At 46.4% G+C, this 25,352-nt stretch overlaps 1 protein-coding gene across 1 annotated transcript; it reads left to right on the forward strand.

Annotated features, from left to right (window-relative positions):
- Positions 1 to 1,133: 1,133 nt before the first annotated feature.
- s1pr2 (sphingosine-1-phosphate receptor 2) lies at positions 1,134 to 25,352 on the forward strand. The gene is made up of 2 exons (XM_080856512.1): positions 1,134 to 1,659; positions 21,964 to 25,352. The coding sequence occupies exon 2, from the start codon at positions 22,126 to 22,128 to the stop codon at positions 23,227 to 23,229; it is 1,104 nt and encodes a 367-aa protein (XP_080712638.1). The 5' UTR covers positions 1,134 to 1,659; positions 21,964 to 22,125; the 3' UTR covers positions 23,230 to 25,352.

The raw sequence follows: 25,352 nt of genomic DNA on the forward strand, positions 1-25,352 counted from the left end.
TAATGCTGTTTATACCAGCCTTGATAGAGACAAATGTGGTGAACAGGGCATATGTGAAACGAGTGGGTATACTGAGTGGTGTACCTCAAGACTGTTCGTGAAATACACCCTCCAACCACCGCACCCCCTGCAGTTGAGGCTTCACTATTTGCTTGTTTATGAGAGAGAAGGAGAAAGTCAACAGCATGACCCCCTGCTGCATGAAAATGTGTCTTGTCTTGTATTAACAATTCCCTTAATTTTACAGCTGTGTATCAACATGCCTGGCATATGAAGGTTATTACCAAGCCTGGGAGAACTCAACATGACAGAGCCCTGACATTCAACACGCCCGGGCCAATCTGAGTCACCTGGGGCCGAATGTGTAATGGTTACACAAGGTCACGCAAACTCACACCTACACGAATTACTGCGTAGACAGACAACTGAGTCAGCATGTGATCCAGTCTATGCAATTTAATGATTGACTTACAAATAGGTGGCACAACAGAGCTAAAGCCATAACCACATTCATTTTGTTAGTCAGTGCGTGTAGCCACCGATTAAAGGGCATGATGTAACATGCTGACAGCCCTAGGGCAGTTTACTCAACTTCATAAGTAATCTGTAAAATGATGCTGATATTCCTCTAATCAAGACTAAGTTAAGTGCATGAAATGTCTGTTGGGTCACCATTCAAACCCTAAATAGCTATAACTAGGCTAATTGATCTTCATTTAAAAAGGGTTTGGTACAGATGGGTTGTAACTAACGACCTGAGGGATATTTGACAAAGTATTCTACTATTGCTGATATGAACAAACGATTCATGAGGACACCGCTGTGGAGATGCTCAAAGTGTGTCAATTCGTTAAACAGCTGTGCCCCTTCGTTGAAGAAATCCCCAAAGGGACCAGTTCGCCGCCGAGTCGGACAGCCCTAAGGGAGCTGAGTTGAGAGGCCTATGAGAACAACTCTCAACCAGGGAGACTGAAGCGGGAGGAAGTGAGGAGGTGGAACAAAAAATGAAGAAAAACATCTGGAGTTCATTTGTACCCTGGAGGGAGAGAGAAAATAACCTATGGTAAAAAGGGTGCTTTTAAACCCTATTGCTGGCCGTTACCTCCATTTACATAAAGTAGCCTATAGGATGAATGTGGCGAGGCACTCTCGGTCCATCACATCCCTATTGTGAAAATTCCCTTTCATGGGTCAATAGTAGTGTGTGCAAAGTTTGTGTGACTTGTGTCCTGCAGTCGTCCTACAGTGCCGCCCTGTCGAAGATAGCCTGTGGAGCTGTGGAGAGGACAATCACCGACTGGAATTATCGCAACAAAAGAGAAAGTGCCGAGCTTTACGCTCTGTGCCGCACATTATCTTTAATGCCGGTTGGAGGAAGACACGTCCAGCCTTTTCCTTTGAATTGTGTTTGGATTTACAATAGGAGACTTGGTCCAGCTATGGATTCAACAATGGACATATCCCTCACGGCTCCGGAAAAGTTTTGATTAACGTAATAGTACTAGCAGCATCGGTGACAACGGGACTGTTCACTGAAGTTGAATGGAAATTTAGGTAGCGTTAGCTAGCTCGTCTTTTACCTGGAAATACTGAGTCTGGTGTGAAGAGAGTTTCACACAGCTAACACGTTTCGTTTTGCTCTCTTGTATCGCACATGGGGTAAGTGTGCATCTCATAATATCCGATTTTGTCATTTGAATACGCTTTTTTAAAGAAAATATTGGTCTATTTGAAAGTATCTACATGACTCACTAATTTGACAAAGCACAGAGAAGAAACTGATTAACGTTAATGTTCGTTTGTAATCAGAGCTGGTTAAAACGTTTAAAGGTTAATATTAGCGCGTAGACCCTCGGTAGCTATCATTCACGTTAAAGGAGACTGGTTTGTTAATCGAATGTTTTATCACGTTGTTTTGTTTGCAACTTGCAATATTGTGTAGCAGTTTTTAAAAACAATTAATTACATTTATCGCCTAACTCACTTTTACACGTCTTCAAAGAACTGTAACGTTAGCCACGGAAGTCAATATAAGATAAGCCTATCTCTGATGTGTTATCAATGGGTAGTTTAGTTCTCGCCGATGCTTATTCTGGTGATCTTATCATGATTTGAATAACAGTTAGCTCTAGAGTTATAATTTATGTAAGTAAGAAGTGATGATTTATTGGAATAGTAAAGTACAGTAAAGAGACAGCTGCTTCGCATTCTGTGGGTACCTTAATGTGTAACGTGTGTAGTGTTAAACATTAACCTTCGAGCCGTCATCGCTGTTTGGGCTGAAAACATTATGTAGCTAGGGTAGTCACTAGTTTGTCATTTACCAACCGCGACGCGCTGTGCAGCTTTGCGGGGTGCTGCGCTATGGTTTTTTTGGCCGTTGCAAGACCCGCTGTTCCCCCTCCCCTCTGGTGTTGTAGAGACTCGCTCATCCGTCTCTGTAAGGGTAGCATTGTTCTTTAAGGATGTATTAATCAGACAAAAGACTATTATAACAACAGGCAGTGCTGCTACCAGTATCTGTTCAGTGGTCACTGGAAAACTGGCAATTTCATTGCGCGTGGATAAACTCGATGGCTTTAAAGGCGGTATCTTGCTTGAATCTACCCGCCAAACTCGTAGACATGGTTAAATTACAGTTAATGTATATAATATCACAATTTCCTAGCACAACCTAAATCAGCTGCGGGTGGGTTCTAATGTTGCTTCTTCTTTTTAAATATGCTTTTGTATTTTATGATGATTTAGTAAATACAACAAAATGCACAAATGTAGGTCACTTTTTCAGCCTTTTCACCTCTTCTCCTACTTTTAATCAAGCTTGGCCGCAACATGTGCTACATTGTAAAGCTGCAGATTCTGGGTCACCATGGTGTCAGTTCACTCTTGACACACTTTTTCTCCCCCGAAACAATTTTTTTTTATTTTTAAAAATGAACAAAAACCCCCCACATCATTTCATTCCGTGGAGGAGGGCATGTGACACAGCCAAGAAGAGCTTATGTGTGTCTGTGACAGAGTGAATAGGGAGGTAGACAGGTGGGTCATAGTACATTTCACATGTTTGGGTTGGGAGATAAAGCTGTGCCAGAGATAAAGCAATATGTTATTTAATGCTGTGATTTATTTCTTGTACGCCAAAGGCCCAGTTTCAGAGTCTCATCCATATGTGTGGAAATCATTGAGCCACTCCCTTAAGCTTAAAATAGAGTCATCCCTCAGATAGCACCTCAATAAAAAAAAGGACAAGCAGGCCTTCAGACAAAACAAAGACATTGCACGGCGGGGGGACGGCTGAATGCCACATAAAGACCAGCAAACGATGCAGCATGATAACATCAGTTTTCATGGGTGTGGAGAGGAAGAGAGGACAACAGCAGGAATATCAGGTGTTGAATGAGACTGTTGGCAGCTTCACTGATGGCTGTGATGACAGCGAGAGCGCGAAAGGAGAGAGGTGTCGCCTGGCCCTATTTGTGTGTGCTTGGGTGTGCGTATGTGTTTGGGTGAGGGCTGGGAGTTTAAGCAATGAGGTAGTGCTGTTTGGTGCTGTGGTGTTGTGTTCTCTGGTAAACACAGGACTTTCCCTGTCCCACTGGGGTGCTGGGCTCTGCAGATAGGAACCTGATACGGGCGGCCCACTGTCTGCCTCTGTGGCCATGTGATTCGACGCTTCATTAAACCAGAACAAAACCCGCCATGCCGCTTGTGCCCACCACTGCCAGCTCTCTTCACACATGCGTTCACACGCTCCCCACCAGCTAAACCCCAGCTGTGCAGGCAGGCAGAGACTACACTACCCACAATGCACCGCTGTCCAATTAACCTTGAATTACCCTTTATTGATCATGACCTCATCATGAGGTGAGAATGATTGGATTATTACACTGTCTACACTATTACATGCCCGTGATGCACTATTAACTAATCAAACATGGGTTTCCCTGTACTGATCATGACATCATTATGAGGTGAGAATGACTTCCACATATCATAGAGCACCACCCAGATTAAACCTAGATTAAAATTTGCATGCAGCAGCTTGTTCTGTTGGTGTCCTGAGAATTTCCCCCACCCACCCTAAAAAACGGTTGATTCCTCACGAGGTCATGTATGTAACTGGACACGTTTGAGAGGAGAGCTGTGAAGGGTGCATGGGAAGACAACTTAAATAAACAAGCGAATAAATAAACAGATGTATAAGTAAACGGAAGGATAAATAAATGCATGATGTAGCCAGCGGTGGGAACTGGAAGTGTGGGATTTTGGGGCTAGGTCACGTGATCGGAAGGGGGGTTGTGTGTATGCGGGGGTTCAGGGTGGGACCATGTCAAGCGAGCTGGGCAGGGCAGGGCAGTTGTGTCGGAAGGTTGATGTGTTTTGGGGAGTTGGTGTGTGTGTGTGTGTGTTTGTGAGACGGGGTGTCGGCTGCAGGGCAAGGCCTGCTGAGGTTGGCCTGTGGAACAGAGCTGATCCTATGGGAAGGCCAGATCTGGAGTGTTTGTTGCATCCACCCCCTCCTCCCCACTCCATTCCATAAAAGATTCACATGGAACAAAGAGGCCTGAGCATGGGGACTGTAAGACTGACTGTGCGCCGAATCCGATGCTGATGGGATTTGCAGAGTTAACTGGATGTAATGGGAGACTAGAGGTTCACCCCCTCTCCTCTCCTCTCCTCGCTTCTCTCTCTCCAGCTACACAAATCAATATGTACCATCTCTAGAAGCGTATGGCCTCTGGTTGATTTTTTTTTTTACCCCTCTTTTTGGCCTTCACAGAGACATTAATGGTGCCATGTGGTACCAGAGGCAGCAGCACTGGAGGCTGTGCTCTTTCTCTCCCTCTCCCTCTCCCTCTCGCTCTCTTTCTCTCTCTTGCCCGCACCACCACCCACCTCCATGCCTGAAAAACACTTTCTCTGGGTGTGGCAGCTGGAGCTAAATAAACGCCTTCTGTTCAAGGAGCTGCTTGGAGAGCAAGTTCCAACTCACAGCCTCCAACTTGCAGCTTTGCTGTCTCCAAGCCAAGAACGGAAAGTGTTCAGGAGCAGAGGGGTTCAGTGTCAGTGTGGCTCAATGACTCTGTTACGGTGTGTGTGTGTTTGTGTGACTGGGGAAAGTGTGTGTTTCTGTGTTTGGGGAATTGTGTGTGTGTTTGTGTGACTGGGGAAATGTGTGTTTTTGTGTTTGGGGAAATATGTGTGTGTGTGTGTGTGTGTTCAAGCACATGCACACAAACAAACCCTGTCTGTTGAGCACATGTATTGGGCAAATGCACATGCTGTGGCAACAGATGCTTACTTCCATATAGCCTAGATATGCAGTCAGCAAAATACAGTCACACACACGCATAAAGAACACACTGTACTCTCTCAGAACAATTTCTCTCTCTCTCTCTCTTTCTCACTCTCACTCTCTCTGTCTGTCTGTCTGTCTGTCTCTCTCTCTCCCAAACACACACTCTCTTTCTCTCCCACACACACACGCACACACAGACACTCTGACACACTGCTGTTGCTCCCCAGGCAAACTTTATAAATATTTAGCGAGCTGACAGTCAGCGGTGAGGGAAAAAAGAAGAAAAAAACTGGCCATTTTAGGACACACACGGTTTAAAGCCCGCACAACCAACCCAAATGGCTTTAAAAGGTACTGTTCCTGTGGCCCCCAGGCCAATCCTTAACTCAGCTCCCAGGTACAAATTTGAGCCTGTCTAATAAGTGACTGACAGAGAGGAGCCATCATTACAGACTGCAGCTTCTCGTATCATATTCTCTGCTCTGGCCACATGTAAGGAGGCAAGGCTGCTCGGCAGCTGAGATGTGGTCAGATGTAATACTTTATGGTGATGTTCAACAAATAGAGGAAAAAACATATCTTTGATTCATGTTCAGGGATAAGGTTTTAGTTTTTCCCCCTTTCCCTCTCTCTCGGTCTCTCTGTCTCTCTGTCTCACTCTCTCTCTCTCTGTAATTGAAAATTCTTTCACAAAGCCAGATAAGACATGTGGGTGTTTGACGACAAGGTTTTTTGTTGTAAGCCGGCCATGGCTGTTTGGCCAGAGGAAATCTCGACTTTGCATCTGAAATGGAATAGGAGGGTTTCAGAGTATTTCTGGGGGATTTGTGGTGCGCGGTGGAGGGGTTGGTATGGTGATGAGGGCCTGGGAGGATGCCTGACAGGATCGGGCTGTGTGCCGCGCTGTGCCGTGCCGTTAATCAAAGCAGTCATGTTGTGGTCACCCTCCCCGCTGTCTACTCCATGTACGAACTGGTCACCGGCCCTGAGCTGCACTCTCTGTGCAGGTAGAGACCGACATGTGGACATGTCCACCATAGCCACATACCATCCCTGCTCCCACCAACCCCCTCCCCCTTTCTTCTTCTTCAACTCTGCATTGTTATCCTGCCCTGGCTTTGTTTGTGCAGCTGGATGGGACCACCAAGTCCCCCCCCCCCCCCAAACAGAGAGAGACTCAGAGAACCACTGATGGTAGTTTTTTTTTGGGGGGGGGGGGTCTTGCAGTCCTGAGGAAGTGGAAGCTCAAGAGGAATCTCTGAGCTATGTCAAGCCTGATTAGCCACCACGGTCCTCTCTTCTGATAACGTCTAGGGCCTTCATCCTCATGGTAATGTGGATTCATGAATGTCTAAGGGCCCAGAGCTAAGATGGAGGAGATCCTGCCCAGGCTCTTGCCGTTTAGCATGAAAATGGCCAGATGTCTGGGTGCTCCACCATCTCTGAAAACTCTGTAGAAGACCAAAAAAGAAAAAGACAAAAGCCTCTAACTTTGCTGATTGGAAGTGAATGTGGTAGTGAGGGGATGGGGGGGTTGTCTGGACATGTAGGCCACTCTTCAGTTACTGGCCAGAGATGAGAGAATGTAACTGGAAAGAGAAAGTGCTCTCTGTCTTATGTAAAGGCAGATCGACTGATTTCACAAGTGCAATGAAATTTCCCCCTTTTTGAAGTAGTCTAATGAGTGGACTGGAAGTCTGACGAAAACAAGAAGGCCTTATTTTTGTTATTTATAAGCTTTATAAATAGCTTTTAGCCTTAAAAGAAATCATTCATTCCCCTACATGTATTTTTTTAGATGGATTTGTCATGGTTGGGATGTGAGGGGTTGTTGTGTAAAGGTTAACAAGTTTAATAGAGACTCGTGACTGCCCAGCCCCTCGACGCATTAGCACTTGTAAACAGATCCCTGAGGTGTCCCATGACAAACATGGGCTGCTGATAAGATACATGGAGAAGCACCACTCACACAACCACGTGGCTGCCAAGCCAGAGCATGCAGCCCATGCATGATGGCAACAACATACACATAATAGAGACACACATACACACAGGTTATACACACACACACAGACACAGAGCCTACACACATATAGGCTACATACACACACATAGGCTACACAAACACACACACACACAGGCTACACACACAGGCTACACAAACACACACACATTGCATAGCAGAAACGGTACACACACATAGCATAAACAGTTCCATTAGTAATGTGATTTCAGGGTAATGTAACTGTCTCTTTGCATCCTTCAGTGAGGTGGTACACTGAGTGCATCCTGCATTCCCTCCTAATCAAATCTCCTGCTGTACATCAGCTTGCCCCAAACACATAACACTCAGCACCACCACGCCCAATTAATGAAAAGAACATCCCCTACATTTGACACTCTAGTGACTCCAGTGTCTGGATTTACACCAGACTTATAGTGCACGGAAGCTGAATGGAATGGATTTGTTTGGGTTTCCCATAAGTAAACGGACAGGTCTCCATAAGCTCCTTTTCCTGGCGGAGCTGCTGGGAAAGTGACCCTATAGATCGGACTCTTCCTCTGTGTGTGGTGCACGGTCCGGGCCGCTCACTGTCTCAGGAGGATTTGATGTTCTCATATGTCCGGGAGGTCTGGGGAGAGTTGGGAAGCTCTGCCGTCCTGGAATGAATATATTTACATACATGGATAATCCCTCTTATACTGTTTCTAGTGCTTTGCTGCGATCGACCAGATCAGAGGTCGTTATGTGCAGAAGCAGACCCATTAAGTGCCCTTAAAACACCAGTGCAGACATTTTAATCTAATTTTCTACAGAGCTCCATATTTCTCTGTTGCGCTTGACAGGCTGCCAAGGAGAACTCAATGGAGGAGTGTATATCCTGGATTTGTATGTGAAGAGTGTGTGTGTTTGTGTGTGTGTGTGTGTGTGTGTGTGTGTGTGTGTGTGTGTGTGTGTGTGTGTTTGTGTGTGTGTGTGTGTGTGTGTGTGTGTGTGCGTGTGTGTGCGTGTGTGTGTAAAGAGAAGAATCCGCTGCAGACTTAACTAGCACACAGACTTTATTGTCTTGATGCCTCTTGGCCTCCTCTCTCACAGCAGACCTGTATGAAATAACACCAATCTCAGAGAGAATGGAAACAGTTCACACTGTCAGCTGGAAGTATTGGGCTCAGATGGGCTTGCATGTGTGCCAGTCTGTGGGTGTGCGTGTGTGTGTGTGTGTGTGTGTGAATGATTCTGTATGTGTGTGAGCATGTGAATGATTCTGTATGTGTGTGTTAATGATTCTGTATGTGTGTGTGTGAATGATTCTATAGTGTGTGTGTGTGTGTGTGAATGATTCTGTATGTGTGTGTGTGTGTGTGAATGATTCTGTGTGTGTGTGTGTGTGTGTGTGTGTGTGTGTGTGTGTGTGTGTGTGTGTGTGTGTGTGTGTGTGTGTGTTTGAATGAGATTGCCCAGCGTGAGATTAGGTGTCTCCTTAAGCCTTTGAGGGATGAACGTGGCGATGGAGGCCCTTATTCGTCCAGCTTCACGGCTCCCTGGTGCCTGCTTATTTCTCTCCCATTTTTGGGGGGTGGGGGTCTGTGATTTAGAGACTGAGCCTGCAGAGATCTGCTTATCAAGGGCACCATGTAATCAGGATGGCTTTGTTGGCCTATATGGGCACCCGTATGGATAATATACTCTCTATTGTGTTCTGCTTCTGTATTTGTCAACTTTTTTTTTCTCATGCCTTTTTTTTCTGCCACCCACTCCCCCCGGTATTCTATTTTTCTTTCTATTTTATCTTTATTCCCATCTCCTCTGGCTGTCCTCTGTTGTTGATGTACAGTGCACAGACACATCGCTGGGAATGTATGGTTTTGGCTATAGGTTGCTTTTCGTACAGCCTGTTGCACAGACACATGCACACACAAAGATACACACACACACTCACACACACAAATTGAGTGCACACACAGCCACACATTCTCTCTCTCTCTCACACACACACACACACACACACACACACACACACACACACACACACACACACACACACACACACACACACACACACACACACACACACACACACACACACACACACACACACACACACACACACACACACAACCCAGAGCATAGGATCCCATGATAAAGCAGCAGAGACAGAGAGGTGTCTGGGGTGGGGTGCTTCTGGTGAAGCGGTGCGTTATTGGAGCACAGCAGTAGGACAAAAGGGCATCACAACCAGCATTCAAAGATGGCGCACAGAGGATATCCCCCTCCTGTGTCGACCAGAAGCTGGTCTGACAAGAGAGAGGGAGGGAGGTGAGAGAGAGAGAGAGAGAGAGAGAGAGGGACAGCGAAAATGAGAGCACACAAGTGCGGCTGAAATCTGAGGCGGCCTCCGTGCTCCTTATCCAGATTCTCATCTTTTTGTTGGCCTGGTTTGGTACAAAAGAGAGGCCGGATCTCACTCAGTGCCTCCCTAACGCCTGCCTGCGTGTCAAAACTAGTGTGAAGCAGGCAGGGCAGACGGGCGACCAGACCTCCCTCACTCCCCCCGTGAATCCAACACAGCCTGAGATTTTTTACACCCCAATTTTCCTTTTCTTTTCCCCCCTCATTTTGATTTTTTTTTTTTTTTTAATAAAGCTTCCTGCCAGTGTGAAGTTGCCAGGTTCTTTTTTTAATCCCCATTTTTTTTCCTTTTCCTTTTTTCACCTCTGAATGAGTCTACCTTCCGATTTGTGCGTTTGTCTGTGGAAACTTGAGACGAAGGATTGACCCCTGGATTGGGCCTTTATTATTTGGCTTAATGGGGACAAACCAATGGAGCAGAGCCTGTAAGACTATAAGGAGAGGGGTTTAAAGACGGGTCCTGGGGAAAGTCCTTGAGCCCTTTAGCAGGCAGTGGAGGAAAAAAAAACGTGTTGGGAGGGTTTATCATAAGGAGCAGCGAAGAATATGTAGTCCCAGAGTGCTCGAAATTAATCCCCGCCCCGATGAGTTTTTAATCACCTCTTTGTGGCCTTTTTTTGCTTTGATCTGTGCGGTGAGTTTTACATGTGTGTGCGCAAGTAGGGAGGGGAGATGTGGTCGTGGAATACAAACGCAGGATGAAAGAGAATGAGGAAGAGGCCACATGGAATTGCCAAGAGAGAGGGGAGAGGGAGATAAAGAGAGAAAGATGAATTAGAAACTGCAAGCCTGGGGGCCTAACAGGAACACTGGGAGGGTGAATGTATTACAGTGGCTACCAAAAACCAAACCCAGGAGCCCCCACTCACCTAGCTGTCACCTCTTATCCTTTGCCCCCCCCCCCCCCCCCGGGTGAGTCGATTACTGGGATAGGTGCTCCTTGAGGCTCTGCAATGGCCCGGTTTTCATAATATTTTTTTTTTTGGGTCCTATTTCTGTGGGAGCCCATCCCCCACACCCTGCTCCTCTCCTCCTCCTCAGTATCCCCCACTCATCGAACCCCACCAGCTAATGAGCGGAGCCGTGAAAAAACCACAGAGGCAGCCGGTAGTGAGGCAGCCAGACGGTCACGCGGAGGGGACAGACGGCACAAAGAACTTCCACTATGCCGGCTGGCCAGTCTCCCCGCGACATGTCGTGCCACCGCCGCCACAGAGCCAGCCTGCTCTTCACCAGCCTCCTCCTTGAAAACTGTCAGGGGCCAGTCAAGAAGTCAGGGGTGGAGAGGCTGACATTTCCTTAATTACAAGGAAGCAAAGAGAAGTGCTCTGAGTAAACAGCAGCCCCCTCCAACGCATCCCCCCCACCCCTCAAATTGGCTTGTGCCGAAATGATAATGAATTTCCAAATACGATCAAATTAGCATAACGGAGCGCTGTACTTGGCTCCCTCCCCCTGCCCTGTGGCTCACTGATGAAAGTCCTCGCTGAACTAACAATTCAGCTGCTCAACATCCCCATATGACTAGACACACAGGGTCAGCCATGTTTCCGTGTTTGTCATTTTTTATAATACCGTTCTCATCTTTTATCTCCTCTCGTGTACAGATCTCTGTGGGGAAAAAAAACAAAAACAGATTCAGTCCAATGCCTAATGCTTTCAGCATCTTTATTGTTAAACTTCACTGTTTAAACATATACATGTGTTATACATTTCCTTTCTGATAAGTTTCCTTGTTCCACCCATGACTGGGGTTTGACAGTTATCGTTTCATCATAGCTCTTAGCTGACTTATAGATATTTAGTGTGCTGCTGTAAATTTGTTGTGCAGGTTTAAGCCCCTCCCAGGCACCAAGGTGTCTGTGTTGGTGACATCACATTTGCTATCTCTTTGAGGGGGACACCATTAGCAAGACTAATTCATAATGCACACCACATAATGGAACATGCTGAATATTCCTTCCTGTTTAACAGTAGACTTATCAGCTCGGCGTGTGAAGATTTCACTGGAACTAAACTTGCCACTCTTTTTTGCTTTGAGACGTGATTCAGATGATATGATCAAAACACAATATTGCTGAAATTCTGGCACTATATATTCATTTATATATACTTTTTGACAAGAAAAAAAACAAATCCTCAAAAAAAACAGTTGAAAAGTAAGAAGATGCGCTTCTGCAAGTACACTTATGAAAAGAGTGGGACGGTTATCTAGAAAGTACTTTTGCTCTGACAAGAAAAGCTACATATTGCAAAGGGTTTTCTCTGTTCCACATGAGATGACGTTTCACTGAAGGCACCTACTTCTTTTTCCGTTAAATCAGTGTCAGTGTGCGCGTCAGCTTTTCTGATAGCCGCAGATGCCTACCCACCAGCCACAACAAAGACTTAGCTGTCAAATGAAACAACCTGTGAATCCTCTGCACCAAATCTAGGCTCGCTGTGTATGTCAGAGCTGTGTGTAGGGCCGGCTTGTTGGGAGGGTGTCATACCTCTAAGTGTTTCGGTACCAACTTGAACCTCCCTATCAGCTGGCTCCTGTCAGGCCTGAGATAACCCCAGCGAGGCGTGGGCGGGGGAGTGAGTGAAAAACATTTTGTGCAGATATTGCCTTACTTAGACCACAGGGGCAGTCAGAGCTGCACATAGCCATCCACACCACCCCGAGCCAGTGGGCCCCATAACTACCACCTGAGCTTGGTTATTATGACCCCCATCACCCCAGGCAGCAACCACCATAACCCCCGTCACTATGACCCCCATCACCACGTGCAGCATCACCACAACTCCTGTCACTATGACCCCCATCACTACCACCCTGACCCTGATAACCTGATCCTTGTCGCCCTGACTTCCATCACCATGACCACCCCCTAAGCCTGAATAACATGGCCCTGGTCACCACATGCCCCCACCATCCCTCACGTTAAAGGCACGAAAGCTGGAAAAGCCATCCGCCATCGGCTCTGAGAACTCTAATGATCCAGTAAGGGGGGATTCCTGGAATGGTGATGTGATGCGTGCTGCCGATCGAACGTGTTTTGTGTGGCGAACAAGGTAGCCCGAGGGCCTTTCAGGGGCAGGGATTGGAAAGTGTGGGTGTGTGTGGGTGTGTGTGGGGGGGTTGTTTGATGGATGGAAGAGAAGTGAGGGTGTGGAAGTGAGATTGCGACAGAGAAAAAAATTGTGTTAGGAAGATGTGAGAAGGATGAAGTCATGAAGATGACCGCAAATGCACAGAGAGAGAGAGAGAGAGTATAGAGGAGGGAGAGAGAGATAGAGAGAGAGTGTGGAGGAGAGAAAGTGAGAGAGTTGGGTGGAGGGAAAGCGAGGGAGGGAAACAAAAAGTGTGGGAAGAGGAGAAAGAGTGAGTGAAAGCGAGAGAAAGGGGACTAGTCTGTCATGCCCCAAGTGATTAAGAGTGACAATAAGTGAGAGAGAGAGAGACCGAGTCAGTGTGAGTGATTGAACCAGATTGAAAAGAGAGAGGGATAGAGACAGACATAAAGAGATAGATTTACAGAGCGAGAGAGACAGACTGATAGAAAGAGGGTAAAGAGAGGGGAGCAGGTCGTGGCGTCCCCCTTGAGCACCAGCGGCAGGTCGAGCGTTAGCAGCTCAGTGTGAAGCAGCTGGTGCAGACGAGGCAAGCTGCAACCTGCCGGTGCTCTCTCTCTCTTCCTCTCTCTCTCTCTGTCTCTCCCTGATACTGCTTCTCACCCTCTCTCCCTCCTTCCATCCCTCTCTCTCCCTCACTGTACTATTCTTTTCCTTCCTCTCTTTCTCTTCCTCCCTCCCTTTCTCTTTCCCTCTCTCCCTCATTCCCTTCCTCCTGCCTTATGACTTGACAAATTGAGGGTGAGTCGGTGTGAACAGCTGCTGCTGTTGCTGCTCCCGGCGTCAGGCTTGATGTATCTTGCACACACACACACACACACACACACACACACACAATTGTTAGGTGTTCCCATGAGCTATGAGACACATGGCTGTTCCTAGTCAAAGCAGGGAAATCAAAACTCAATTATAGCCGCTCCTCAACTGAGGTGTTAGACAGCAGTCTAGAAGTGAGGAGGGGATGTGAAACTGTGTGGTGGGAGGAAGTGCAGAGCAGGGAGAGACGGACAGGGAGTGAAAGAGACCCTTGTGGGTGAAGGCTGAGACCAGAAATCGAGTGAGGCCTGGCAGACAGGTCCAATCTTCCTCACCCCAATCCCTTCCACAGCCTCAGACGTACCGCTTCTGAACACCACTCTATGTGTATAACCAAAAACTATTTTTACCGAAAGCGCACCGTGAGCAGATTACTCAAAAGTTCTGATGACTAAAAGCTAGAGAACTGTGGTATTCTTACGTTTAGTCTCAGAGGTGAGAGCTCACATAGCTCAACATAGTCTCTCGGTTGTGCATTTTTTTCTGTGGCGCCGAAAGAATCACAGACGCCTCGTTCCTTCCTGTTCGCCTTTGAACACTTCACTTGACAGACTTCTCTGAGGCAGTGCTCTGTTCTTGCAGGAGACCAGTGACGGCCTGCACCACCGCAGATAAAGAGACAGCTAGAGAGACTAGTACGAGATACTGATAAGTGGGTATTGAAGGATACTGAAACTTGGGGAAATGGGGGTTGGTGGGGCCGGGGGGGGGGGCGTGTATGTTAAGGAGGAGCACTTACTGCCCCGCGCTAACAACACCCATTAAGCCCGAAATGGACAAGAGGGCACCAAATCACAGATAAAAGCAGCCATAGATCATGGGTATCTCCCCAGCACCCACAACCCCCTCTCACAGCCATCTAACCAATCTAAAAGCCGAGAAATGGACGGATATCCATCCGTGGGTCCGGTGTGCGTACGTGTGTGTGTGGGGGGGGGAGGGGCTGGGGGAGGATTTATCATGTCGATACTGCTGATGGAGCTAATGTAGCTAAATGTAGGCAGACTGAAAAGAGATGGCCAGTAGAATGCTATACACAGGCGTGGATCATCATAGAAACTGAGCTGGGGAAAAACGAGACCAATCGGAGAGACTGGAGTGCTCTGACTGACATAGTACTGCTTTAGGGTTATGACTGTTTGGTAAGTAGACTGTATTATAATTAGAGGCTCCTCTGAGTTTTAGTCTGTGTTTTGTCGAAAGACCAAGCTTGCGTTTTTGTTTTGTTGCGTGTGTATTTGTGTGTCTGATGTGTGTTAGGTGAGTGTGTGTGTGTTTGTTTGTGCCTATGGGTGTATGGTGTGAGTGTGTGTAGTTGGGTTGTGTTGTGAGAGTGTGTCATGTGAGTGCATGGGTTTCTGTGGAGTGTTTGGGGGTTAAGGGAACACAGAAGATGTGTCCCTGAAGTAACCCAGGTGAAAGTCGATACGGCCTGCAGACCCGTGACCTGAGCCAGGTAACAGGTGTTCAGTGGGGCCTTGGTTGCCGAGCTGGCCCTGAAGTGTACTAATTGGAACTTATCAGGTGTTGCCGGGAAACGCAAACAACACCTGGGGCCGCTGTCAGTCACAGAAGTGGGGGAGTTGGAGAGTGGGGTTTCAAGTCACTTGTTTAAGTTGGGTTGAGAGTAAGATGACTTTTGTTTTAATCATTCTAAGTTTGGCCTTGTTCTTTCACCTGGGGATGTATTGTTAAAGGCAACAGCAGCATCCACAACACCATCACCTCATCTACAACCACACAACATCACACCATCAACAACACACCATCAACAACCATACCATGCCATCCAAAACTTGAATTTTTGAAAAAAGTAGGAAACAGGAGAAAAAACAAGAACAGAATGTTTCAGCACTCAAGCTGGGTGCGTTGCATTGGGTGTTATTGCATCACATAGATGGGCACCAAGAATAGCAGTTGACTGATAAAAAACATGTAACTGGTGACTTCCTCCAGCTAGGCACATTCAGGCCACACTTTGAAATCGATAGTCATCTGCATGTCTCATCATCAAGGCTTGCAGAGGACTTAGTCACACAGTCAAGCAGCTTGTGTTGATACAAATTTGCTTTCATGTTCAAGTCATTGCACAGAATCCTTGGTAGTTCTTTACAGCGAAACAGTACAGAAACTTCCTGCTGACACCTGTTGAATGCCCCCAACCACCCCCCCCCCCCCCCCCCCAACACACACACACACACACACTCACACTCAGAATCATACACACACACACAAACACACACACGATCTGTTGCTCTTGCTCTCTTCAGTGTTTTTAACACCTCAGCCTGCTTCCTCTACCTCTCTTTCTTTTTCCATGCTTCCTCCCCCCCTTTCTTCCTTAGAACTCTCCCTCTCTCTCTCTCTCTCTTTCAGCTCTTTGGTCTCTTTACGGGGCTTTGAGGTCTGAACGGGATGTTGTTTCTGTCAGTAAGGGCACTTCCTTGGGACCTAAAATAGCCTGGCAACACGCTCTGCAATGACACAATACAGCCCGACACGTTTTCCCTACCCGGCCGAACAGCAGCCACCGACCCCTCGTTCACACTCTGTAATCTCACTCCGTTATCTCTCCAAAACACATCCAGTGCTGCAGTGTGAGTGTGTGTGTGTGTTTGTGTGTGTGTCTGTGTGTGTGTGTGTGTGTGTGTGTGTGTGTGTGTGTGTGTGTGTGTGTGTGTGTGTGTGTGTGTGTGTGTGTGTGTGTGTGTGTGTGTGTGTGTGTGTAGACAGCTGCAGTTCCTTACAAGATACAAGCAATAGAACCAAGTAAAAGGAAGATAAGGGAATAAGCTTTTCCTGCTTTAGTTTTTTCTTTCTTCATGTTGAAATTGTTAGAACTCTCTCATCCTGGCCGCTATGTGCTTGATAAGGCAAAAAAGGTCAGTTGGCTACATAATGTAACATTAATGTGCGCATGACAAAAAACATTGTTTTCTGAACAGACGTAGGCTCTATGTCACTATCTGTCTATGCTAGTGTCTGGATGCTGTAAGTGTGTGTGTGTGTGTGTGTGTGTACATGGGAGAAGGAATGCGTCGAGACTGCTCTCCATGCAAAACAAGTCCATCAGGTTTCACGCGCTGTCAAATCCCTCGATGAAAGACGGCGATGTCTCTGTGGTGACGGCGGGCCTCCGAGCGGCCTTGGACAAACAAATGAAGTCGCCTGACACTAATGAATGCAGAGCAGAGTGGTGTAGCTGTGAGAACTGGAGTGACCGAGCGAGCGGGCGTGCACGCGGAAGTGAAACAGGAGACACGTCACCATGAGAATGCCCGCTCTGGACCTAATCCTGGAGCCCCAGCAATCACAACAACACGTTTGAACGTATGCACAGATCACGTCACTCAATAGAATACCCTTTGTGACCAATTGCATCCAAACTCGTTGCGTACCCATAACGTCCACGTTTCAGGGCCAGTCCTGGGGGCCCGACTTTCCATTTCAGTCACGCTACTGCCTTATCTTGTATCGAGACATTTCACCATACTATCTTCTTGGCACGGTTGCCGTTACTCACGTTTCCCTTCAAACGCCGACATATCAGACATAAAAATCAGCAATGTTGTTTAGCAACCTCCTGCAATGTGTTGAAATCCATGCTTTGAGACAATGGGCCTCAAGTCTGTCTTTGTCGCTAACAAATGGCAGGGGTTGGTTGTTCAGTGGAATCTTACCCAGTCCCATTGTTGGAGCACCGACTGCACCAGGGGCTCTCGTGTGGAATGTGCTTTTGCATCAGCTTGTCTTCCAAGGCCGTCAAAGCCTGCTAGGCGCTCTGCAACTGCAGCCGGTCTCTGTCACAGGTAGTCTGACTGTGGTGGTTAAAAGCTGGTTTCACCTTGGTTAATAGTTAGCTTATCTGTTATACAGTTGTTGTACAGTGGCCTGTGGTGGTGGCTGCGTAGGTAGCTTCACTTGCTCTCTCATCTCTGTCTGTCTCTCTCTCTGTCTCTCTCTCTCTGTCTCTCTCTCTCTCATCTCTGTCTCTCTCTCTGTCTTGCTCTCTCTGTCTGTCTGTCTGTCTCTCTCTCGTCGTGCACTGTGTAACTGAGATTGATGCAGGTTGAAGGGCAGTGCTCAGCAGTGAAGGAGGCCATTGTTCTTTGTCCCCAATGCGAGGAAACTCAGGTTATTATTGGCTCAGGAGAAGCAGCTGTGTCTGGGACCTGTCAGTGTGTGCAACGGCATGTATTTGTTAGGTGTGTGTGTGTGTGTGTGTGTGTGTGTGTGTGTGTGTGTGTTGTGTAGTTCTGGTACAGGGTGTGTGATTAGGTATATTTTAGATTTGATTGATTGAAATTTGGGTGTAGTTTGTGAAGAATAGTATCTGTGTACTTAAAGCTGTGTATGTGAATATGAGAGAGAGAGAGCGAGAGAGAGTGTATGTGTGTGCGTCATGCAGATGTCTCAGATTCCTGCCTTTGTCTCCAGATGCCATTCCACATGGGTGCGCGGTCTCGGCCATCTCTCTCGGACAGTTCAGGATTTGCCTGATGTTGTCAGGAGCTTTTCACAGCTTTGCTGCCGCGGCCTGGTGTGTTTGGATGCCAGAGCAGCGCTGAGGGTGATGAATAGGGGAATGGGAAGAGACGAGAGAAGAGGGTGATGAATAGGGGAATGGGAGGAGAGGAGTGGAAAGGGATGGGGGTGATCAGTGAAGCCTGGCTGCGTTTGAGTTTTTCTACTGGAGACAACTACGCCCACGACTCAACCTGCTACTGAATTCAGGCGCCCATGAAGACCTATCTGAAAAGTGGACGGATATGTGTGTCCGCGTGTGTTTTAAGCTGAAATCTTTTTGGATTTTGGACAAACTGGGCCAACTAAAACTCGCTACTGCATCCATTGGGTTGTGTGTAGGGACATATCTGACCTGGACATTAGGACATCAGAAAATGTCACGATTCGTTACCGATTTTTAGGCTCACGATTCGATTCAAATTAAATTTTCGATTCAAAAACGATTCTCGACTGAAAAAAATTGATTCACAGTATGTAAATGTTAGTGCTGTCAAACGTTCGTGATTAATCGCATTTTTGTCATAGTTAACTCAAAATTAATCGCGATTTATCGCAAATTAATTAATCGCACATTTTATTTTAATGCTCTTATCATGGAAAAGTGGTTTGGCTTGCTTTATGCAATGTTTTATTTTATTGAAAAACAACATTGCCAAACAGGGCGGTACAAAATACAATTATAAAGTGCACATTTCAGACTCAGCCTATAGTGCAGTTAAACCATGGCTTAATATTTTCTTTTTTTCAAGTTTGCTGTGAACATAGAAGTCAGGCCTCTTATTTAAAAAACAATGAACCGTAACAGTTAGGTTACCAATAAAAGGTAAGCCTACTACTTGTGTGCTTTCAGCCAGCTGCCTATTGACATTTTCAGACAACTGTGAAGCTCGCTTCTTTTGCACATCACAACTTTTAAAGGTAAACTTTCTATTCAGAAGTTTTTTATCAACCATTTCGCCGTATCGCGCTCACCATCACTCAAACCGTAACGTTAGCCTACTACACAGTTTGCGAAGCCAAAAAGAACGTTCATTTAAAAAAAAAAGGACATGCGCAAAGAGTTCCTTTTTTTTCCATATGAATCGATTTTTGGAATTCTATTAATCGATTCTGAATCGGAAGCACTTGAATCGCGATACGAATGAATCGATTTTTTTGCACACCCCTACTGGACATGAATATGAGCTTAAATATGGTATGATTTTAGATAAACTTGCCCAACAACTGAGCTTGCTTACGGAATTCAGTCTTCAGTTGTGCTTCATTGCTGTGCTACAGGGATTATGGTAACCAGTGATGGAACTGCAAAATAGTTATTCTACTGTTAATTTGTATCATTTCTATCTATAACATATTTTTATGTTTCCTGCTCTGATTGGCTGTTGCCTGATTGTTATTGTGTGAGCATATATTAGAACTTCGTCCTCCGGTCCCTTATTCAACTTTAGCATGCTTATTAATATTCTGTCACCAGCTTTGTTTGCAATCAAGAAGAGGAAACGAGATGAGCAGTGGCTTTTCAGCCAAGGTTTTTGAGGAAAGTCACTCGAAGGAGTTGGTGGAGGCTGTTGTAAAAAGCGAACCAGTGGTTATGGGGACTACTTGGGGACATGTGAATTAACCTTTATGTGGTGCTTAAAGTGACCAGGGTTCGCATCCCTCTTTATTCCCTTACCTTAATCTGGGTTCGTAACCCGTCCCTTACTCTAACCTGGGTTTGTATCCAAATCCCTACCCTTACTCTAACCTGGGTTTGTATCCAAATTCCTACCCTTACTCTAACCTGAGTTCATATTCCTGAGGGGAATAACAACCCAACCCTCCTACCCCGGTTTACCCCAGCATAACCTGTGGCATTTCACAATATAATGATATTGATGTTCTGATAATTAGGCAGTGCATCGTTCAGACAGAGATACGCATGTGAAATCTTAACGAGGTGTATCTTGATTTCCTGTGTTTCTTTTCTCTGGCTCTGATGAAGGGGTCAGGAAATGAGTAACCGGTTAATTATCGAGAGACCTTGAGTCAAGCGCTGAAGCAGGGAGTCCGGGAGGTAAAGACATGCCTCTAACACCCCCTCTGAAGTCTGGAGGCCTTTCAGATGATGGTAAAAAAAGAGAAGTTGCTGAGAAACCATAATGCTGACAGTTAAGATAGCTGTTGTGGTAACCACATGCAGACATGCAGGCAGATGTTGTTCTTTTAGGAGGGGTTTTTATATGTCACTGTTCAGGACATCTTTCCCTCAGTGCGGTTACATGTGTCCAGTTTTCGGGCGTTGTCAGGTTTCAATCGAAGATCCAATTCATGTAACTCCCCAAATCTAGATTTGGTGTGTCCGACTGAAATCAGATTTACACCCCCAGATAAGTGATCGGATTTGGTTGTATATCGGACAACGTGTGCATGTAACTTTCGAAACTAGATAACAACTGGAGATGACGTCTTTTCGCCACCTTGAGATCCCGTCCATAGACTTATGTTCATGCGTCATATATGTCTATGATATGTTATTGCTGCTAGACGCTCACTATTCTTGTGCTCCCACATCTCATTCACTTTGAAATACTGAAACAAAATGTAAATGATCAAGACCATGCACCATTTTCTTTGCGGTAAAACGCGATAAAAGATACTGCTCTATTCCCATTCCATACTGAATATTCTGTTTAGATCAAATGTTTGTTGCAACATACCGGGATATTTCAGATGATAGTGATGTGGTAGCCTATACCAATGTGTTGACATTAGAAAAACGTTGACTGCGACTGTTTTTGGACAGAACGCGCTAATTCACTAAACAAATATTTTCATTTTACTTTTCCACCACTTGTTAGTCATGTCATCCATTCATATCGATGTGAATCAATCAATACTTATACAACTTTAACTGTGTTGTGTTTTTGTTTCATTTCGCAACTTATTTACTGTATAATCAACGGTAGCAGATGCCCGCTTGTAAACATTCCACATTTGAGTTGAACTGACGCGGCCAAGATCTGGATTTGTCACTGCCATGTACCTTGAGATAAAGCAGTTAGCACCCCGTGGATAGAGAAGCCGGGCTTTAGCCGAAATCAGGTTTATGCCATCATGTAACGTACTGATTGATTAGGCTTAACTTTCCATCTATGCAATGATGGTGGTTCCATTTTAAAGGTGTTACATTGAGAAAAGTGGGAAATACTGTGGGCTGGTGGTGTTTAGGATACAGGAGCTTTTCCTTTTTCTTTCTGTTTCAGTCTATTATTGCTTCATCTCTATCTGCCTGAGCCACTGAATGTGTGATTGTGAGGGTGTGAAATACGATCTACACAAACACATAATCGTACTGGCTGTCCAGGCTTGCGCAAATCTTGAAAGTTTATCACTGTCGTGTCTGAATAAAGTCAAGGATTGCTCGGTGAATTCCAGCTCTCTGCTAAAACACTCAACATGGGTCCCGACAGGGCCTGTGTGAACACTGCAGCCTCCCACTCCACTGTCATATGAGGTAGGGAGGGAATTAGATGTGTGCTTGACTCATCAGAGGCATGAGACTGCAGGGAGAAACACGCTGTGCGTGGGAAATGATGCATTTCCTGCGAACGGATGTTTAAACGTTTTGTGTTAAGTGCTCTAGTTTTTTGTTGCGCCGTCACTCCAAACAATTTGTCACCTCCATGTAAATACATTTACATGTATTCGTTGAGCAGATGTTTTTATCCATTGGGACTTACAATGCAGTGCAGGAATCCATTTTCATCCATATGTGTCCTTATGTGTGCCCTCTTTTGTCTTTTACCTGCAGGTGACCCGCAAGCGTTTTCTGGGCCTTTGAAGACGTGCCGCTAGGAGAGACCTTCTCCTTTCGTCCGCCGAGCCCCCCACGACACCCCACCCCCGTGCCACCCAGCTCGGGTGAAAGCATGACCTCTGGCTCCGAGGCGTTCGATCAGAAGGCTGTGTGTAAATGACTAGTTCCGGACAAGCCAACGTGGTCTGCCACGCCGTCACCATGAAGAGCAAGTATTCGCAGTACTACAACAAGTCCCTGATCCAGCGGCACTACCTCGTGGCCAAGCACTGGAACCAGAGCGAGCTGGACGAGCGCATGAATAAGGACGGCCTCAACTCGCTCAGCATCTTCTTCGTTGTCATCTGCAGCATCATCATCCTAGAGAACCTCCTGGTGCTCATCGCCGTGTTCCGGAACAAGAAGTTCCACTCTGCCATGTTCTTCTTCATCGGCAACCTGGCCTTCTCTGACCTGCTGGCCGGCTCGGCGTACATCGCCAACATCTGCCTGTCGGGACGGCGGACGTTTGACCTGGTGCCTGTGCAGTGGTTCATCAGGGAGGGCACGGCGTTCATCGCACTGGCCGCCTCCGTGTTCAGCCTCCTGGCTATCGCCATCGAGCGCTACATCGCTATCACCAAGGTCAAGGTGTACGGCTCCAACAAGACGTGCCGCATGTTCCTGCTCATCTCCGCCTGCTGGGTGACCTCCATCCTGCTGGGGGGGCTGCCTATCATCGGCTGGAACTGCATCGGCGACCTGGACGAGTGCTCAGCCGTGCTGCCGCTCAACTCCAAGCGCTACATCCTCTTCGTGGTGGCCATCTTCAGCATCATCCTGCTGTCCATCGTCATCCTCTACGTGCGCATCTACCTGATCGTGCGCCACAGCCACCAGGAGACCGCCGCCAACTCGCAGACGTACTCTCTCCTCAAGACGGTCACCATTGTGCTGGGCGTCTTCATCGTATGTTGGCTGCCCGCCTTCACCATCCTCATGCTGGACACCTCCTGCCCCATGGTGTCCTGCCCCATCCTGCAGAAGGCCGACATCTTCTTCGGCTTCGCCACGCTGAACTCGGCGCTCAACCCGGTCATCTACACGCTGCGCAGCAAGGACATGCGCAAAGAGTTCCTGCGCGTGCTGTGCTGCTGGGGGCTGCTGCGCTCCACCGACCACTGCATGCCTCTCAAGAGCTCCAGCTCACTGGACCACTGCACCAACAAACACGAACACCAGAGCATGCCCATCATGCAGGAGTGCACCACCTGTGTCTGACTCTGCTTTTGGACCCACTGAGGCCTGAGTATGTAAGTGTGTGTGTGTGTGTGTGTGTGTATGTGTGTGTGTGCAAGAGAGAGAGTGTGTGTGTGTGTGCAAGAGAGAGAGAGTGTGTGTGTGTGTGTGTATGTGTATGAATGTGTCTATGCATGGGTGAGAGTGAGAGAGTTGTGGTTGAGATGGAAGGTTCATGGAGGAAGGGGAGCATTGATGAGATGAGACTCCAGGGAATGGGTGGGTGGGGTGGATAAATACGAAGGCCGTCCAGAACCTGGACCATGATGGAATGAGCCCCCCCACAGAGCTGGGAGTGAGGACTTCTGTTTCACAACATTCACACCTGTGTGAGTTCACCATCAGTCTATGGTTTCCCTGTTTCTACAGGATGCGTGGTAGTACAAAAGCATTAGCCTTTCCTACAGCAAAGTCCTCTTCCAATATGGACTTGCTGAAGGGGTATGTCTGCTTTTATTTTGCTATCATTGAAAACCATTCATTGTCTCCTTCATTGACATTCTCTGCTTGGTGGAGGTGTCGTAGCCAAAAAATGAAAAAGTGGTGAGACACCATAGTTGAGTTAGAAGAGCTGTTTCTGCTCGCACGCAGCGCAAAGCCAAATGTCTCTTCAGATTGCTAGGCAATGACAAACGCAAAGCTTCAAATGTTGCACTTTGTAGACTTGCAAGTGTGGTAATTTTTCCTGGTGACTGAACAAGTCATCCTCTTTCAAATGTAGTTGCAGAAGAGTGAAAGATTTTGAGGAGGCGATGGGTTCAGCTCAACACAGCGCTATTTTCCTTGTGAGACCAGACCTTCACGAGTACCCTCAGAAAACATGGCTGTATATTCACTTATATACATGTGCATAGAGGTAATTTACTACCCAATACAAAAGTACTCCGCTTCCATGTATTGCATGAATTTCTAACCTTTGTAATGAAAAAAAAAACTAATGTGTATGACATGTACAATCTCAGCATTCTCCTCTGCTCTCTTGTGCTCTCTGTCCTTATCTCTCTCTTTTTACTATGTTCTCCCACAAACGTTTCCTGAGAGGAAGCAAGTACATTTCCTCAAGTGAGCTGGCACTGATAAATTTCACTTAATGACAGCTGTCCAGCTCTCTGACCACTGGACTGTTGCCTTGACAACGTTGTAGCGTCGCAGCGGCAGTGCGTGCCTCCTTTTTTCTTTTTTGTTGTGCCATCTCGGTAAACAGAGTTGAATGTAAGCATGAAGTGTTTGGAGCATTTTGCTCCACCCATTGACAGTATTACAGATTACTGATCCTGTTAAATTGAGTGTTTGGCTGATATTGAAATCCAGAGAGTTGGGTTTTTGGCGCTCACACACACTGTGAAGTCTTAAAAGTAATTATACAACCAACAACATGATGTCCGTCTGAATGGATGAACACACTGGGAGGACACAGGAAGGGCTGAAGATGAGGTTATAGACTTCTCCTGCGAAGGTTCCTGCTCCCACCCCACTGCCCCAAATCCGGTGTCAAATTCACCATGCTCTCTCTGAAAAGGTCCTTTACTTCCTGTAGACACAGGAAGTCCTGTGCTTCCGAGGGCAGTTCCTGTTGTTCAGGATGACTGACCTCATCTTTCACTCCACTGAAACATACAATAAACAGCATAAACACAAAACCACTGAGCATATGATGTGAAGGCTCACCATTTCTTACAAAATTAAAATAGAAAAAAATATATATTACGTATGTCAGTCAGGAACAGAGAAAGCACTTTGGCAGCTCCCTTGAAAACCTGTCTTCTGCGCTGTTCTAATTTTTTTTTAAGTAAGACTTTTTTTAAGTCGTCTACGAATTCACACCTATCTGTCCCACACTTCATTCAGTGAAAAACGTTGCCTAACCCTGTGGAACAATGTATTATTTTTTATTAAATATATGAATATGTATGTTTGTATGTATGTATCTATATGTACAGTATGTAAGTATGTATGATTTGTGTACACGTATGAAATGTCTTGTGCAATAGCCATGTGTGTCTAGTAGCACGCTACCTGTGTTGACTTGGTACAATTTTAAACACTAATAGAGGTACATAAACATTTTTTGTCCTTTTTTGTAAAATAAATGAAATTTACAAACA

The sequence above is a fragment of the Sprattus sprattus genome (genome assembly GCF_963457725.1).
Source record: "Sprattus sprattus genome assembly, chromosome: 18".
Classification (NCBI taxonomy): Eukaryota; Metazoa; Chordata; class Actinopteri; order Clupeiformes; family Clupeidae; genus Sprattus; species Sprattus sprattus.